The 18,438-nt window shown below is 42.0% G+C and overlaps 2 protein-coding genes across 14 annotated transcripts in view; one reads left to right on the forward strand and one right to left on the reverse strand.

Annotated features, from left to right (window-relative positions):
- snx30 (sorting nexin family member 30) overlaps positions 1–6,555 on the forward strand; it is a 110,930-nt gene extending 104,375 nt beyond the window's left edge. For all 4 annotated transcript variants that reach the window (XR_015760087.1, XM_087996220.1, XM_087996207.1 and 1 more), the window contains one exon: positions 5,560–6,555. Coding sequence is in view for 3 of the 4 variants with exons in the window: in XM_087996207.1 (XP_087852333.1) it covers positions 5,560–5,580 (21 nt within the window). In the remaining variant the exon portion in view is untranslated. The remainder of the gene's footprint in view (positions 1–5,559) is intronic.
- The window catches only part of LOC122562673 (PALM2-AKAP2 fusion protein), a 378,231-nt gene continuing 361,433 nt past the window's right edge, over positions 1,641–18,438 (reverse strand). For 9 of the 10 annotated variants that reach the window (XM_087996166.1, XM_087996165.1, XM_087996186.1 and 6 more), the window contains one exon: positions 1,641–8,665. In XM_087996166.1, coding sequence (XP_087852292.1) covers positions 8,573–8,665 — 93 coding nt within the window. In that variant the 3' untranslated portion in view covers positions 1,641–8,572. Of the gene's footprint in view, positions 8,666–14,645; positions 14,686–18,438 lie in introns of all 10 variants that reach the window. The other variant, XM_087996173.1, reaches the window with a different exon arrangement.

Genomic DNA, 18,438 nt, shown 5'->3' on the forward strand with positions numbered 1-18,438 from the left:
ACCCACCACCACACACACATCCCCCAACCCCACCATCAGCATAAATTCCACCTTTTCCTAGCTGTTATCAGTTCTGAAGAAGGGTCACTGGCCTGAAAACATTAACTCTGCTTATTCTCTACAGATGCTGCCAGACCTGCTGAGTTTCTACGGCAACTTCAGCAACAGTTTCAGATTTTCAGCACTGCTGCTGATATTAACCCAGTGGTTGATCAATGGGCCTCCTGGAAGTCCCTCATTCAAAGACACTTAGTGTGTTGATGGGCCAGTCAAAGAGGCTAGGAGGGAAGAGGAGAGTGTGGGGGGCTGCTGAGATCCATCCTCTGCTCTTGCCTCATCCAAATGGCTCCCATTCTGTGGTCTCCCCACCATCACTCACCTGTGGCCTAGGAGTCCTGGGTGATCCTAGTCCTTAGGTGCTTGTACTACTAGTCACTGCCATGTCTTTCATGAGTGGCGTTGATGAGCAACAAAGAGGTGCTGGCCTCTGATTGACTGACTGCCCTGAGCTGCGGGATCCTGGAGAAAGCCCACTGCTGCCCAGTAAGATACCGAATTGGCACAAAGCAATGGGCCTTCCTAAACAAATCGCGATTCAGGGCTTTTGCGTCTATTCAACACACAGGGTTGTCACCAACATTATTACAGTCATCATAGTACAGGAGGAGGATATTTGGCCCATCATGTCCACACTGGCCCTTTGTGGAACAATCCAGTCCATCACTCATCTGTAGCACTGCAAATCTATTTAAAATTAACTTCCCACAAATGTTTATTCAATTTCCTTAGAAATCATTGATTGTATTTTTTCCCATAACCCTCATTTGTAGACAGTTCTAGGTCATTAACACTCAGTTTAAAAAAGTTTTCTCACATCTGCGTGGGTTTCCTCCGGGTGCTCCGGTTTCCTCCCACTGTCCAAAGATGTGCAGGTCAGGTGAATTGGCCATGGGAAATTGCCTGTAGTGTTAGGTAAGGGGCAAATGTAGGGGTATGGGTGGGTTGCGCTTCGGCGGGTCGGTGTGGACTTGTTGGGCTGAAGGGCCTGTTTCCACACTGTAATGTAATGTAATGTAATGTAATGTAATCTAATCTAATCCCGAGGCCAGACTAAAAGTGATCATTTAATCACTAATAATGGTTGTTAAAACCCATCTAGCTCACTAACGCCCTTAAGGGAAGGAAATTTGCCATCCTTACCTTGTCTCTGCATGACTCTCAATCCATAGCAAATGTGTTTGCTTCTTAACTGCCCCGTCCACAAATAGGAACGGCCAGTGACTCCCATATCCCAAGAACGATATGCACGTTTGCACGTTCTCCCCATGTCTGCGTGGGTTTCCTCCGGGTGCTCCGGTTTCCTCCCACAGTCCAAAGATGTGCAGGTCAGGTGAATTGGCCATGCTAAATTGCCCATAGTGTTAGGTAAGGGGTATGGGTGGGTTGCGCTTCGGCAGGGCGGTGTGGACTTGTTGGGCCGAAGGGCCTGTTTCCACACTAAGTAATCTAATCTAAACGAATAACAATAATTAGAACAATCACTTAAATTCAGACAACCACATCCATTGCGCAGTCTGAGAAAAGTTACCAAAAAATTGAATTTTTTTTCCACACAATGAATAATAATTACAAGAGAAAGATTAAGCAAAGCCAGGTTTTATTGCAACTTAGTCCTGCATAGTGATATACATACTCCATTGGAGCTCTTCTTACAAAAATACTGAGCCAATATTCACTTTAAAATATATTTATAATTCCATAAAGTTTAGGCATTGTTTGGATAACTACATAATAAAAGTTCAGAACATCAGATCAAAAAAATAAAGGTTCAATACTTTGGCGTTACCAACAATGAAAAAAGTCAGAACCACCCACACTATTCTGTTGCACCAGTTATATTAATGACTCTGTTCTGAACCTTTGGGCAACTATGACTAACCAGCATCCTTTACTTGACTGGCTGACTGACTGAAGACTGATTCTGTTTCAATGGTCAGTACCACATCTGATAACACACCCTGCTTCATCAACTATACTCTATACTATCACATATACCCTACACTGTCACATATATCCTACACTATCAGGTAAACTTTCCATTTTATGACACTTGGATGCACCCTGCAACATAATTGATGTTACCAAATAAACCACAAACTTGTAATGCATTTACTTTTCATGACACACTGTTTGCTTCACATGGACCCAAACCTATATAGATCCACACATTTTCAATAATGTGTGGATCTATATACTGTAATGTTATGTTATTACATGTCCTACTCTATGCATCTTACTTTTTTTTAATGTGTCCAATTCATATCACCTCTTGCACTATCACATCACCTACATTAACTTGTATCCACGTTATCATATATTACCTATTTTATATCACACATTCTGCACTGGCTTTGTCCTCATTTTAACATGCATAGTTTACCATATCACATGGTATGGATCCTATTTCACACAACAGCAACACAATTTTTATTAGGGGGAATAGTGATGGCACCAACTGTGCAATATCCGCTGGCTTTCAGAGAATTAGAGGATAGAGGAATATTCTGTCAGAAAAGAATATGCTGCTGGGCTTAGATGAAGTTAGGCTTACATGGGGCACACAAGCCAAGTTTCTGTGCTGTAAATAGGAAGTAAATCTGTAAAGCAGAAACATGGTTCAGAAACAAGGCGAGTCATCATTTCCAACTTAGCATCAGCTAGCACTGGTGGACTTGGAGGAACTCATGTAGAACCTGGACTGATCTCTCCCTTGTTGATCAATTTCCTTAAACCTGAACCGAGAACGTCAGCTCTGTGCAAGCTGAAAGCCTGATCTTCTTCAAAGATGGGCAAGATTTTGGAAGAAAGCAAGACTTTCAAATTAAAAGTGCCCACTATCCTGCATCCACGGTAATATGCCAACAGATTTATTAGAAATTGCAAGCTGGTGGACCTCACCACCTCCCTCCAGCATGGTACCAGACTTTCTACCACACCTGAGGAAGGAGCTGAACTCTGAAAGATTGCAATTCCAAATAAACCTATTGGACTATAACCTGGTGCTGGTTGATTTTTGACCTTGTCCACCCCAGTCCAACTGGGCAGCACGGTGGCACAGCGGTTAGCACTGCAGCCTCACAGCGCCAGAGACCCGGGTTCAATTCCCGCCTCAGGTGACTCTCTGTATGGAGTTTGCACATTCTCCCCGTGTCTGCGTGGGTTTCCTCTGGGTGCTCTGGTTTCCTCCCACACTCCAAAAATGTGCAGGTTAGGTGAACTGGCCATGCTAAATTGCCCGTAGTGTTAGGTGAAGGGGTAAATGTAGGGAAACGGGTCTGGGTGGGTTGCGCTTCGGTGGGTTGGTGTGGAGTTGTTGGGCCGAAGGGCCTGTTTCCACACTGTAATCAAATCTAACTCTGGCATCTCCACATCATAGTAATATGCAGAATCCCCGAGTGTGCACATTGCAAGGAGACTTAAAGATGACAAAATGTTTCCATTGCAAAACTGGAGGCTGGACATTCAAATAATTAGCAGAATGCTGTTACCCAGAGTATGCAACTTGCTAATACAAGTTGTCTCTGTGGGATTACAGTGGTGTAGTAGTCATGTCTCAAGACTAGTAATCTGGAGGTTAATACTCTGGGGACATATGTTCAAACTGTGTTGTAGCAGCTAGTCGAATTTAAACTCAATTCACAAATTTGGAAGTAGAAATAAACTTTAAAACGTTGATGCAATGTATTGAAGGGGAAATGGGTAAATAGATGAAGGTGAGAGGACTAAAACACTAAGATGGAGAGGGTTGGGAGGAAAATTGTTTGGAGCAAGTAACTGGGTTTAGTGGCCCTCCGTGCTACAGACTTAAAATGACTTGAAATGGAAATATCTCTCTGCTGAAAATCGACAGAATGTCAAAATAAGTTGAAAATGACCCACATTATTTCCCCTTTGTTCTGCTCTATATCTTAAAGTGGCACAAGTTATGTAGTGCAGACACAGTACAAAATAATCAGGTCATGACAACTGGAAACCTCACCGGAATGTTCCACTTTTGCACACTGACAGGGAGGCAAACATATTATCAACTTAGTGAACAAAAACTACAGTATCTGTGCTTTACAGCCTTACAGACGTCATGCAGAAGGCTATTTTTCAACTAAAAACGATAAGAATACCCACTGGTAATGTTTAGGGAAAAAACAGCGTTTACTATTGAGAAGTAGTGACCTTTCTGTGCACATTTTAGCCTTTGAGAGCCAAGAAATCCAAACGGAATCATTAGAGATTCCCTTCCCTTACTGTCATCTTAATTAGGTTGGAACAGGTCAGCATTCCCACAGATTCTATCATGTGTTGCACTATCTGAAGTGATGGGTTATTTCTCTTGTAACTAATTCCAGGATTACAGTGTTTAGATTTAGATTAGATTAGATTACATTACAGTGTAGAAACAGGCCCTTCGGCCCAACAAGTCCACACCGACCCGCCGAAGCGAAACCCACCCATACCCCTACATTTACCCCTTACCTAACACTACGGGCAATTTAGCCTGGCCAATTCACCTGACCCTGCACATCTTTTGGACGGTGGGAGGAAACCGGAGCACCCGGAGGAAACCCACGCAGACACGGGGAGAACGTGCAAACTCCACACAGTCAGTCAGTCGCCTGAGGCGGGAATTGAACCCGGGTCTCAGGCGCTGTGAGGCAGCAGTGCTAACCACTGTGCCACCATGCCGCCCACGTGTTCTTTACTGTAAAGACACCCCTGTTTGATCATCTCCCCAAAGATAGCAATTGAGTGATTTGCAGAACCAAGCTCAATATCTTTCACGATGTGCACTTAGTTTGAATGGAGAAACCTTTTCATAGAGGTATAATAAAAATCAATCAAAAGACACAATTCTAAGTGCTTCTGCTATGGCAAAAATTATTGTGTGAAGAGACACTGCTTACGCATCCTGCTTAGGATTCCATAGAATAATATTTTAGCTGTTTGCTTTCTTCAAGGAGATGAAGGCCAAAAACAGTGAATGCGTGGCAACACCATCCTTACTAGGAATGATAGCACAGTTCCTGGGTTAAAATTCTGGAATCCCCTCCTTAACAGCATTGTGGGACTACCTCCTGCATATAGATTAGTGGTTCAAGAAAGCAGCTCACTACCACTTTCTCAAGGGCAATTAGAGATTGGCATTAAATGCTGGCCTGGTCAGTGATGCCTACATCTCATGAAAGAATGGAAATAAAGGTCATCTGAAAATCCAATATGTTTTAGTGAAGCAAAAAGGCTTCTGTAAAGAAGATGGGGAGATGGAAATGCTCACAGAGGAAAACCATTAACTGACTCCGTCAAACCTTTCCTTTGTAATGGTGTCCATATGTTTTTGAGCATTCAGAGCAAAACATGGGAACGAACTGCCATTAAAATAAATGTTAAATTACCCGATGATTACAAACGGACTGGTGAATTTTCCCTATCTCAACTCTCAGATAAGGTAGAGTACCTTATACAATTTAATTTCAACCTTTTAAAATGTCTTTTTCTATTCTTTAGATTGTAGGGCTTCCTGAATAATGGAATAAACACATGTGGAGAGCACAAGGCAATGATAGGTGTTGCCAGGCCTCTGGATTATTCTGTATTCTCCAGGAATTGAAAATTAATCTCTATGACATGGCTGCGAACAGTACTCAGGAGAAAAGCTGGATGGCCAATAAAATAATTGTTTGTACATTTGGCTCATTACAAGAATATTGAAGATGGAGTGAAAGGAAAGCCATTTGGCTGACAGTCAAGAATCATCCATTCAGGTAATGAAGAGTCTTTTTGCTTCCCAACTGGCTGTGGCAAGGAAAGATGCTGTGGCTATGGGCCTGCCTGTTGACCATGGCAGGAACGTCAAAGTGGGGCAATTGATCACAGGTGGTCCTGCGACAAAGCTTCCAGGAATATGGCTGACTAGAATTGACAACTCTAACAAGAAGCTAAGTACAATTCAGCAAAAAGAAACCCATCTCCCTGATACATCTCCACTCATTACAAACTGCAAGAACATTGGAAAACAGGGATTTCGCAATGGCTTCCTGGGCATATGGTACCAAGAACTTTGGGTTGCTTGGAGTGGAACAATAGGTTAATCATCAGGTCAGCCTGTTAGTATTACTGGTGTTGGACAACAGCCTTTGGAATAGCAAATAAACCTATATATACAGGTCTGTGTGATAAAAACAACCTAAAATGTTATGATAAAGAGAAAAACATCACTGAAAAGGTAGCTACTTGTGTAAACTCTCAGGCTCATGAGTAGAATCTCAATGTGCAATATTTCACATCTATAGATATACATTTATATATATGAATATAAAATACAGGTTAGTACCTCCCTTTGTTTGAAAGATTAACTCCTCACTCAATCTGGTAACTATGAATTTTCTGTCAAGTTTGCTGGCTTGTTGGATCAGTTTTGAATCATTTCTCATAGAACAAATTGCATGTCACCACAAATAAAGGAATAAAATCAAAATCAAAATAAAGTATTGCAAAATACAATTGATGCTATCTCATTACTTTGCTGCAATGAGGGGATTCAGCAGCTTTAGATGGGGACTGGGGTTTGTAATAAAGTATACACCTTTATTGTCCTACGGCCTTTGTCCTATCTACACTCGTAACACATGCACATGAGGTACTGAAAAGACTGGGAACCACAACAGCATGAAGTCACAGCACTGGCACAATGTCATTCTAACACTGTTTGTAGTACAAATTGCTCCTAAAGGGAGTTTAATAGTCTTGTCAATTTATTAAAACAAAGAAAACACTGCATTCGAGTAAAATTGACAGCCCCTAGTCATTTTTAGAAGATGCAAAAGCACAGGAATAAACATTAAAAATCTTCTGTAAGTCTCAAATTATTACCTGATGAAAACAGGATCATACAATTACAATGTTAGGCCATTCTGTCCTCTTAGCTTTTATTAAAACCCCATGCTTTTGCTCTGTGCTTCCTATTGCCCTGCAAAGCTGTATTTTTATACGTAACAGTTTCTGCAGAAGCCCTAGGGATTTTGTGACTAACCATGTCCATGTGTGTCCATTGTGCAGGTCAGTTTGATCCTACACTCCTGTTTACTGCTGTTTCGCAGTCCGCCTCTTCCATGGAATGCTGGTAAACAAATTGCTAGATAAACTGAGAACCTGGGCCTCACAACCTTGATGCTTTAACCAAGAGTATCCTTAGAAAAATAGAGGGTCAGCGTCAATATTATCACATGATTCGGGTATCTTAGATGCAGGTTGCCAAAAGAAATAGGATTTCTTTTTTGTGATAAGTCCACTGTCCTACTGTTGGTTTTTCATCTACCATCAAGGAAACACTCTCTACAAATCCTTTTCTTCACTGGAGGTGATGAACCAAAATGTCCAATATTTCTTTGCTCCTATGTCACGTCACTAGCTCCACTTCAATAAATTAAAACAAAAGAGCAAAGTTCTTGGTCTATTACTTGTGCAGTTAGCATACAAAATGACGGCTGTGTCTCTGCTGCTGCCAAAGTTTAGATGATGTATCAATGATAAAATTCCAGGCTTAGGCTGAGAAAATAATAAATTCATTCAGCCTGATTCTCCACAGCATCCTGCTGAGCACCTTTGTGAAATTTATTGCTTTCGACGAAACTCCTTGCTAAACTTGCAGACTGCATTAAGCCATATTTCCACCAGATAGGTAAGAAAGATAATAGCTTTAATTAAAAGGGAATATAAAATATAAATATGGAAAATGGTAGCACAGTGGTAATAGTACTAGATCTAATCACCTGGCTATGTGGACAAATGATATAGAGCCAAGAGTTCCAACCATAGCATGGTAGCTACAAATTTAAATTCAATTAATCATTTGAAAAGATTTGACAGTCTCATTAACATTGATCATGAAACAACCAGATTGTCAGAAAAGCTCTCCTGGTTCACTAATATCCTTCAGGGGAGAAACTCTGCCATTGTTACTTGGTGTCACCTCTAAAAGACTGCAGGTCCACAGCAATGTGATAAACTCTTAATCACCCTCTGAAATCACATAGCAAACCATTACATGACAAATGAGCACTTAGGGCGTACTTACATCACTTGGACTGCAGTGGTTCAAGAAGGCAGTTCACCACCCTTCCTCAAGGGCAACGGGAATGGGCAATAAATGCTGCCCTTGCCAGAAACCTTGCAACCCAAGAACAAATAAAAGCATACACCAAAATGATTGACTATGACTATATACATGAGGCTAACAGCACTGGAAGCCTGTTTAACTGTGAATCAAACACAGCCTGTGCAGAAAAAGATACAGGGATACTAACTGTATTTATACATATACAAGCATTGGCTCTTCACATTTTGCAGTCGCTGTCAGGGAATCCTTCCTTTTGCAGTATCTGGGTTGAATCTGAAACCTCAGTGGCTCCAAGTCCATTTCATTCTCTTTGGAAATGAATAAATGTGCTGCACTGTATCGGTCCTTCGGCAACATACAAGTTAGTCTCGATCCTTTTCCCTTGCGTGATGATGTAAAGGACTACTGCTGCTCTTCATGGTTAGCGTATATACCAGCCTCCCAGCGCAGAGCCATAGCACTCTTTCGACGGGTCACCCTGGTAGCTTCAAGGACCTGGAAAATTACAAAGCAAGTGAGTGGGCATAAAGGAGGAAGGAAAAGAAAAGCCAGTAGAAGTTTTGAATTACAAATTCATTCTCCAAAGTGAACTCCTGTGTCATGCTAACAGATTACTTGAAAGCTTGTTACTGATATTTTGTTTTAAAAATGGTATACGTGCCTAAATCTATGGCCTCAATAATAATCCCAGGATGATTTTTATTTTCATCGGGTCACAGTAAAACAGGTGGCTAGGAAACCAAGACCTTACAAAAAACGTACTAGGAACGTACCACAGGCTCATTAACCCCTGAAAGAGGGTTAGTGATTCAGGAGTGATCCCACATCATAAATCATTCAGGTGCTGTACAGTCTAAAAATGTGCTTTTCCTGTTTTAATTTACATCGTTCCTTTGCCATCCAACCAGCCTTTCGACTGAATAAGGTGAACAGTATTGGTTACAAATGACATGACAGAGATTTGGAAACATAAGTTTAACAATCTCATTTCATGCATCAATTTAAACATCAAGTCTTGTTTTTCTTGAATTAAGAGTTTTGAAACTATTTTATTTCTCATTGTGAATCTTAATCATTTTAAAAATGCTTCACTTGGGAATATTGATTGACATTTACTGACATTTAGGGAATTAAGGTGTGGATTTAACAATTACAAAGGATAAATGGAGTGGATGCTCCACTTTGTAATGGCTGTTTCAGGCTCTCAGCCTGATCGTACTCGAAGGCCCTAGTGGTACAGTGAGGGCTCTCATGCATAGTAAATCCTTTGTTGGCCTTTTCTTTTTGGCTATATTTCCAACACGGGAGTCCAATGTTCTAAATGAGAAGCTGGGGAGCTGTTCATAATTACAAGTCTTTGCTGTTAGTCACTCAATTCAGACAGTCACTTTGAGATGTATTTGCAAAAATAAATAAACAGGCAGAAACTAAAGATATCATTGGCTAACCGAGGCTGGATTGATTCAGTTGTTGTATTGTGGTATCCATTTGAGGTATTGAAACGGTTTCTGACTTCCTCTTGGAAACAGCCTCAGAGCAGTAGAAGGTGCCTGCAGCTTCTGAGTCTCAATCTGACTATTTTATTCTTTTAAGCCACAATGTATTTAAATAAAACTAAATTGTAATAAAACACATTAATTATTGAATTCCAAATATGACACTGCTTGTTTCGAAACGTAGTTATTAATCTGGCAGAATACTTTTGCAGAATGAATTAAGGTAAAAAAAATTCAATAATGGCCCAAGAATGCATGTTAATGAATATCAATTGCAATAATCTAACAAATTGATTGGCCAGATGTGACTTTTCTTTTAGTTCCTGGGATGTGAACATTGCAGGCAAGATCAGCAATTATTGTCCATCCCTATTTAATCTTGAGAAATGGTGGTAAGCCACCTTCTTGAACCATGTGATGTAGGTACACTTACAGCACCATTAGGAAGGGAGGTCCAGGATTTTACTCAGGAATGAGTGTGCCATGGAGGGGAACATGCAGGTGTTGCCATGTATCTATGATCCTCATCCTTCTAGGTGGTAGAGGTCACAGTTTGGAAGGGGCAGTCAGAGGAGCTTTGCTGAGTTGCTGCATTGCAACTTGTAGCTGGTACACACTGCTGCCACTCTGCATTAGTGGCAGAGGGAGTAATTATTTAAGATGGTGGATGACACGGTAAACAAGTGGGCTCCATTGCCTTGTATGGCATCAAACATCCTCAGTGATGTTGGTATTAGAACGGATAAGCAGTTAAGAATTTTTGCCTTTCACTCGTTCGTGTACACACACAATTTCAAGCTTGCCTATTCAGAGGCAATCACTACCTCAAAATATAGCAGAGGCAGGTTCAAATAAGGACATTCAAGCGAGTATCAGATAATTATTTAAATAGAAAAATGAACAGGATTGTGGGGAAAAAGGAGGACAATGACACCAAGACAAAATGCTTAGGGAGCTAGTACAGATGGAATGGGCCAAATGGCCTCTTTCTGTGTCATGTCAATTTTGTGATTCTGATTCTGAATGCATTATTAAACAGTGGTTTGCTTTCTTAAGAATTAGGTGTAAGGCCAAACAGTAAGTCAAACAGAACTGATGCTGGATACCATGCTCAAGTCCAGCCTAGGTAAACTATGTACATTATACTATTGGAAAATGAGAGTTGTTTATGAGATGAAGCACTTGTAGGTACAAATCCACAGCAGCACGTGGCTACAAGAAACATGGGCATAGCTATTTCATTTCAAATTATTTTAGGCCATTTGATGGCCAAGCACCTTTTTGCCATGTACAGACAGTAATTTTAATGAGAGAGTATGTGCGCTGATCTCCACATGGTAAACAAAGAATAGTTGGAAGCAGATTGGATGAAGAAGAAAACAAGAAAATATTTGCATTTATTTAATATTTTAATGTCCTCAGCTTGATCGAAGGCACTTCCAAAGGTCAGAATGGGGAAATGTATAATACTCTGATCCTCATTTTTTAATCATGCTGTTTTTCTCATTTTACCTGCCTCACATACCATTCCTCTAACATGGAGACTGGCCTGTGTCCATTTGAGCAAGTCGCCACCATCATAGTTCTTTAAATCACAGGATAGTTGCAATTCAGAAGGAGCCAAGTTCATGTTGGGTGGCATGGTGGCTCGGTGGTTAGCACTGCTGTCTCACAATGCCAGGGACCCAGGTTTGATTCCAGCCTTGGGCAACTGTCTGTGTGCAGTTTGCACATTTGCCCAGTGTCTGCGTGGGTTTCCGTCGAGTACTCTGGTTTCCTCCCACAGTCCAGAAATGTGCAGGTTAGGTGGATTGGCCATGCTAAATTGACCATAGTGCTCAGGGAGGTGTAGGTTAGGTGTGCTAGCCATGGGAAATGCAGAGTTCTGGGCTGGGTCTAGGCAGATGCTCTTTGGAGGGTTGGTGTGGACTTGTTGGGCCGGATGGCCTGTTTCTACACTGTAGGGATTCTATGGACTCTCTACAGCTAATGTGGCTAGTCTCATTCTCCTGTTCTTTCCCTGTAGTTCCACAGTATTCCTTCAACTACTTATCCAATTCATTTCTTGAAAGTTATGATTGAATCTCCTCTTTACATGATGACATCCCAGGAACAGGAGATGGCCATTCAATCCTCAGGTTTGTTCCTCCATTCAATTAAAATACAATTGATCTGTATCTTAACTTCATTTGCCTGCCTTCAGTCCACAAACGTGCTTAAAAACAATCATATTAAACCTCAATTTTTGAAGAATTGTTTCTTGGTTTCACTCCGTTTTTTGGGGAAGACCGTTCCAGATTTCCACTTCCCTTTGTATGAAGTGATGGTTCCCTAAAAAGGCCTAGATGTAATGATCTTAAACATCTCAGTTAGATGAACTCTTAACCTTCAGTAGCCGGGGAATACACGCTGGACTGTGCAACCTGAGAGCAGCAGGTTCACTTGAGACCTCAGGGACTGGTCATTCCTGCCTTTTTGCAAGTCACCCCAGGCCCAGGTAAGGATCCCATGCTTAAAGTCATGAGCTGTGGGCTTTAGTAGATCAAAAGCAGTTTTTGTAGTGAGATTTAGATTAGATTAGATTACATTACAGTGTGGAAACAGGCCCTTCGGCCCAACAAGTCCACACCGACCCGCCGAAGCGCAACCCACCCATACCCCTACATTTACCCCTATACCTAACACTACGGACAATTTAGCATGGCCAATTCACCTGACCTGCACATCTTTGGACTGTGGGAGGAAACCGGAGCACCCGGAGGAAACCCACGCAGACACGGGGAGAACGTGCAAACTCCACACAGTCAGTCGCCTGAGGCGGGAATTGAACCCGGGTCTCTGGTGCTGTGAGGCAACAGTGCTAACCACTGTGCCACCGTGCCGCCCACCGTGAGGTTCTAGCTCTTCCTCCGTGAGGGAGGAAGAGCTAGAACCGTGAGGGACATTGAGTGTTTACAGATGAAGAGGGATCCTTAAGCAAGTGGATTTGTTTCCTTCAAGCACACGAGGAAAGGGAGGGGAACCCACTTCATGTATTCTCTCTCTTCATATTAGAGTCATAGAGATGTACAGCACGGAAACAGACCTTTAATCCAACTTGTCCATGCCGACCAGATGTCCCAACCAAATCTAGTCCCATTTGCCAGCATTTGACTATGTCCCTCCTAACCCTTCATATTCATGTACCCTTCCAGATACCTTTTAAATGTTGTAATTGTACCAGCCTCCACCACTTGCTCTGGCAGCTCATTCCATTCATGCTCCACCCCTGCATGAAAACGTTGCCCCTTAGATCCTTTTTGTATCTTTCCCCTCTCACCTTAAACCTATGCCGTCTAGTTTTGGCCTCCCCTACCCTGGGGGGAAAAAAGACCATGGCTTATTCACCTTATTCATACCCCTAATGATTTTACAAACCTCTATGCTCACACCTCAGCTCCAGGGAAAACAACCCTAGCCTATTCAGCGTCTCCCTATAGCTCAAATACTTCAACCCTGGCAACATCCTTGTAAATCTTTTCTGCACTCTTTCAAGTTTAACAACATCTTTCCCCCATAGCAGGGAGACCAGAACTCAATGCAGTATTCCAAAAGTGGCCTAACCAATGTCCTGTACAGCTGCAATATAACATCCCAACTCCAATACTCAATGCACTGACCAATAAAAGCATGTATACTAAATGCCTTCTTCACTACCCTGTCAACCTGTGACTCCACTTTCAAGGAACTATGAACCTGCACTCCAAGGTCTGTTTAGTAACACTCCCCAGGACCTTGCCATTAAGTGTATAAATCCTGTCCTGATTTGCCTTTCCAAAATGCAGCATCTCACATTTATCCAAATTAAACTCCACCTGGCACTCCTCAGCTCATTAGCCCATCTGATCAAGGTCCCATTGTACTCTGAGATAACCTCCTTCACTGTCCACAACACCACCAATTTTGGTGTCATCTGCGAACTTACTAACTGTACCTCCTACAATCTCATACAAATCATTTATATAAATGACAAAGCAGTGGACCCAGGACTGACCCTTGCGGCACACTGCTGGTCACAAGCCTCCAGTCCGAGAAACAACCCACCACCACCACCACTACTACCACTACCACTACCACTACCACTACCACTACCACTACTACTACTATCTCCTACCTTGCTCATTGAAATAAGCAACTGAAGTGGAAAGTGCAAAGGCAAGAGGCATTATAAAGTAAACAGAGGACCTGCCTTTAAGCAGGTTACTACATACAATAAGTTATAATAAGAGGTTGTATAGTCTGCAGGTGTGAAGCAATTCCATTGGAAACATCCAGAATACATTACTTTACCATGTAGAGGAAACACAGATACTCTCTGTAACACAATAATTCAACGTATTAGCACTCTGACCATTTAGTGCTGGTAATGAGGAGGAAGAGGAATTAGCTGCAGGCTCCAAATGTTGCCAGGATACCAAACAAAACCCTTTTGGACGTAGCCACAATTTATCACTGCAAGATTTTGCACCCCAAGTTTGTTTCATGGTGATGAGTGCACACGACCCTTCTCAATCTTGCAATTCACTGTTGCTAAAATAGTTAGGAGTATGGGTGAAAGGTCACAGGATTTTGCCCAGAAAAACCCACTCAACAACTGATCAGTAACTGTTCAGTGCCTGAACAAGTTGTTCCGAGTGTTATTCCTGAGTCTCAGAGGCTGAGAAAGGATGAACCCGCTGTTACTGGGGCACAGAGGTCAAGAAGCACGTGGAATGTCAGCTCATTAGATATTGCCTGGCACTTCTCAGCTGCTAGTGATGGGAGGAGCTAGAAGCACAGTCAGACATGTGGCTGTGTTATCACAAATGGTGGCGATTGATTAGGCTGGTTAAAAAGGAAGCAATGTGGGAGAGAGAAGAGAGAACAAAACAGTTGCAGAGATTTGTAACCAATGAGGAACCATTGTGGATCAATTAATGGATACTTTCTTTCAAACTCACTTTCCTGGGATTCCCCATCTGGTGAAGCTGATTACTCCATCTGTACCATGCAAAACAGTGCAATATTACAACAGCATAATGTCTTGCAGCTTCCTCCTTTCCATTAAAGGGCGCAGAATGTGCACATTCTAACATAACGAGATACACATACTATATTTCTGTCTTCTTTATTCTTTCCTCTGTGGGTGTCTCTGGCAATATTCCCTCATTTAGATACCCATTCTTAAATGCCCTTGAATTGAGTGGCTTGCTCAGCTGTTTTAGAGGGCAGCTACGAATCAACCAGGTTGCTATGGCCCTGGAGTCACATCTAAGCCAGACCAGTTAAGGACAATACACCGCCTTCTTTAAAGGACAATAGTGAACCAGGTGAGTTTTTTTTTATAAAGATAATTGATTAGCGGCTCACAGTCACCCCGTTAGGACAGATTTTAATTCCAGATTTATAGTGAATTCAAATTTCATCATCTGGAAAGAGAGGCAAAGTGGCTCAGTGGTTAGCACTGCTGCCTCACAATGCCAGGGACCCAGGTTCGATTCCAGCCTCAGGCAACTGTCTGTGTGGGGCTTTCTCTGGGTGCTCTGGTTTCTTCCCACAATCCAAAGATGTGTAGGTTAGGTGGATTGGCCATCCTAAATTGCCTGTATTGTGCAGGAAAGGTGGATGAACCATGGGAAGTGCAGGAATGGGTGGGATACTCTTCAGAGGGTTAGTGTGGACTTGATTGGCCCAATGGCCTACTTCCACACTTTAGGGACTTCATGAATGTCCTATCAGAGCTGTTTTGCCTGAAGGAATAGATTTGCCATCATTTTACTATTGGGAGTCAAACACATGTGCCCAGAACATTAGTGTGGGATCCTGGACCACCATTCCAGTGACATTATCTCTGTGCCACTGCCTCCCCTATCAAGTTTTCTCTAGTCTCGTTCTTTGTTTTATACCTCTCCATTCTCTATTCTGTAGACACTACACCCTATTGCTCAGCAGGGGTAGTTTCCAAATACATCCCCCCATTGGACCCCTGATACCACTGGGTATTCGAGTGTTGCTCTTGTGGGATCCGGCTGTGGTCACAATGTCTGTCACGTTTCCTGCAGTGCAACAGTGCTTGCACTTCACAAAGTACTTCACTGGATTTAACGTGGTTTGTTGATCTCTTGGGGTCATGAAAGGCATTGCAAAAAATGCAAGTTTTTCCATTTTTCATGTATTCATTTTTACAAGATTGGAAAATAGGCAAAAAAGACTGGATGGGACAATTTTTGGTGACATGTGACAAATAAACATTCAAAGGCTATGTCCTACCAGAGCTGCTTCTCCTGCTTTACCAAGCCTGCCTTCAGGTCAGCCATAAGCGTAACATGATTGCTGCTATATTTTTGTTTCAGATAAATGGGAAGTGTATTTTATACTTTACTAATCAACTCATGGGTCTTTAGACTCAAAAAACAAACAGTTGCAAGCAAATTTAAAAGATTAAAAAGGCACATGGGTTCAGAAAACACCCGAGACCACAAATGTGAAACTGAGAGACTTGACAACCTCCAGAAACCCTCAAGATGTGCTAAATAGGTTGCGAACGGAAATACGATTATTTTGATCTTAAATAATTTTCCTCCTAACACCCTCAACGTCATCATTGACCTTTTCTTTAATTCTGTTTGAGATTTATTATCAGAGTTGCTTTCCTTTTCTCTCCTGACCTCAAATGTTTTTGACCTGATGAAAAGAAAATTAAGACATTGGTGAGGTAGAGGGGTCATAGTCGGAGAGTAAATTGATAAAACTCTTTTTGTAAAGACATCAAGTACTAGTCAGGTAGTACAAACGATGACCATTTGCTCCTTTTGGCTCTGTGAAAGAGCTGTTCCAGTTAGCTCCATTCCCCTTTCATATCCCTGCAATAACCTCTGGTTTTCAGCTATCTCCAAAGGTTAAACCATTATCTCCATATCTACCTCAACCAAATCTGATCATTTAAAAGCTTCTATTAAGTTCCTTTTCTTTAATGTGATGTGGGCTTTTATTAATCTTGAATTGGGAGATTGCTGGGTCCTTGACAGGACAGTTAAGAGGCACATGTCGGCCAGACAAGTAAAGGATGGTAGATTTACTTCCCTAACAGGCATTAATGAATCAGAATTTCTTTTTAACCAATAATCAATGAATGTTTCATGCTCATCATTATTGAAGAAGTTAAAAATCACACAATACCAGGTTATGGTACAACAGGTTTACTTGGAAGCACTAGCTTTTGAAGCGCTGCTCCTTCATTAGGTAGCTAGTGAGGTAGGATCATAAGACACAGAGCTGGAAATGTGTTGCTGGAAAAGCGCAGCAGGTCAGGCAGCATCCAGGGAACAGGAGAATCGACGTTTCGGGCATAAGCCCTTCTTCAGGGCTTAGCCCGAAACGTCTGAAGAAGGGCTTATGCCCGAAATGTCGATTCTCCTGTTCCCTGGATGCTGCCTGACCTGCTGCGCTTTTCCAGCAACACATTTCCAGCTCTGATCTCCAGCATCTGCAGACCTCACTTTCTCCTCATAAGACACAGAGTTTATCGTAAAAGATCAAAGTGTCATAAGTCGATGTGATCCCATCCCAGAACCCTCTTACAGGCATATACTCTGTCACACTAGTGCACACACCCTCTCCCTCACATACACACACGTCTATGGGGTGAATTTGCATTTGCAGGTTTATATTTGCAGATTCATTCTATTTTGTTCAAAAAAAGTCTGTAGGCAATCAGTTCATGAGACATTTTATAAATTCCTACTTTGGAAATAGAACCAGTCTGACTCAAGTTTGGAATACAGACAGACTCTAACCTCACACCTTTAATGCATTGTCTGAGCTGCGATGTCACTTTTTAAAAATAAAACCTTAAGCTATCTTGGGAATGTGACATGAAAGAAGTTCTTGTATTTACATATTAATGAATCAAAACCTGCAACCCATTCTAAGTGATTAAGACTTGACAGCAATTTAGGTTTGTTCAATACATCACATCAGTTGTATGACACTGATTTTTTACTATAAATTCTGTGTCTTATGATCCTGCCCCACTAGCTGCCTGATGAAGGAGCAGCGCTCCAAAATCTTGTGCTTCCAAATAAACCTGTTGGACTATAACTTGATGTTGCGTGATTTTTAACTTTGTCCACCCCAGTCCAACACTGGCACCTCCACATGATAGCCACCATTATTTAGACTAACTTCCAATTTCCAATATGGAACTTAAATTTAAATTGACCTGGATTCTGAATGACTAATTCAGTGCCATGTCCAGTACACCAGCTTCTCCCAAACACAGAACCCTTCTTGTTTCGAGTGAAAGCTGAGCGTAGTATGGTGGCTCAGTGGTTAGCACTGCTGCCTCACAGCACCAGGACCCGGGTTTGATTCCAGCCTCGGGTGACTGTGTGTGTGGAGTTTGCATATTTCCCTGGGTCTGTATGAGTTTCCTCCGGGTAGTCCGGTTTTTTCCCGCAAACCAAAGATGAGCACATCAGGTGAATTGGCCACGCTAAATTGCCCATAGTATTAGGCACATTAGTCAGGCGTAAATGCAGGGAAATGGGTCTGGATGGGTTACTCTTCGGAGGGTCTGTGTGAGCCAAATGGCCTGTTTCCACACTTGTAGGTAACTTAATATAATCTAGAACCAAGAGACTGGATGAGCTAACTCTTCCAAAGACACTGAGGCTCATGGTAAATCTCCCCACTTTGCTGACTGAATGGACCTGACAATGCCTTTAACGTCCAGCACTACGGATACAATACTCA

The sequence above is a fragment of the Chiloscyllium plagiosum genome, unplaced genomic scaffold (genome assembly GCF_037043375.1).
Source record: "Chiloscyllium plagiosum isolate Xiang-an unplaced genomic scaffold, Cpla_swu_hap1 HiC_scaffold_2, whole genome shotgun sequence".
Taxonomy (NCBI): domain Eukaryota; kingdom Metazoa; phylum Chordata; class Chondrichthyes; order Orectolobiformes; family Hemiscylliidae; genus Chiloscyllium; species Chiloscyllium plagiosum.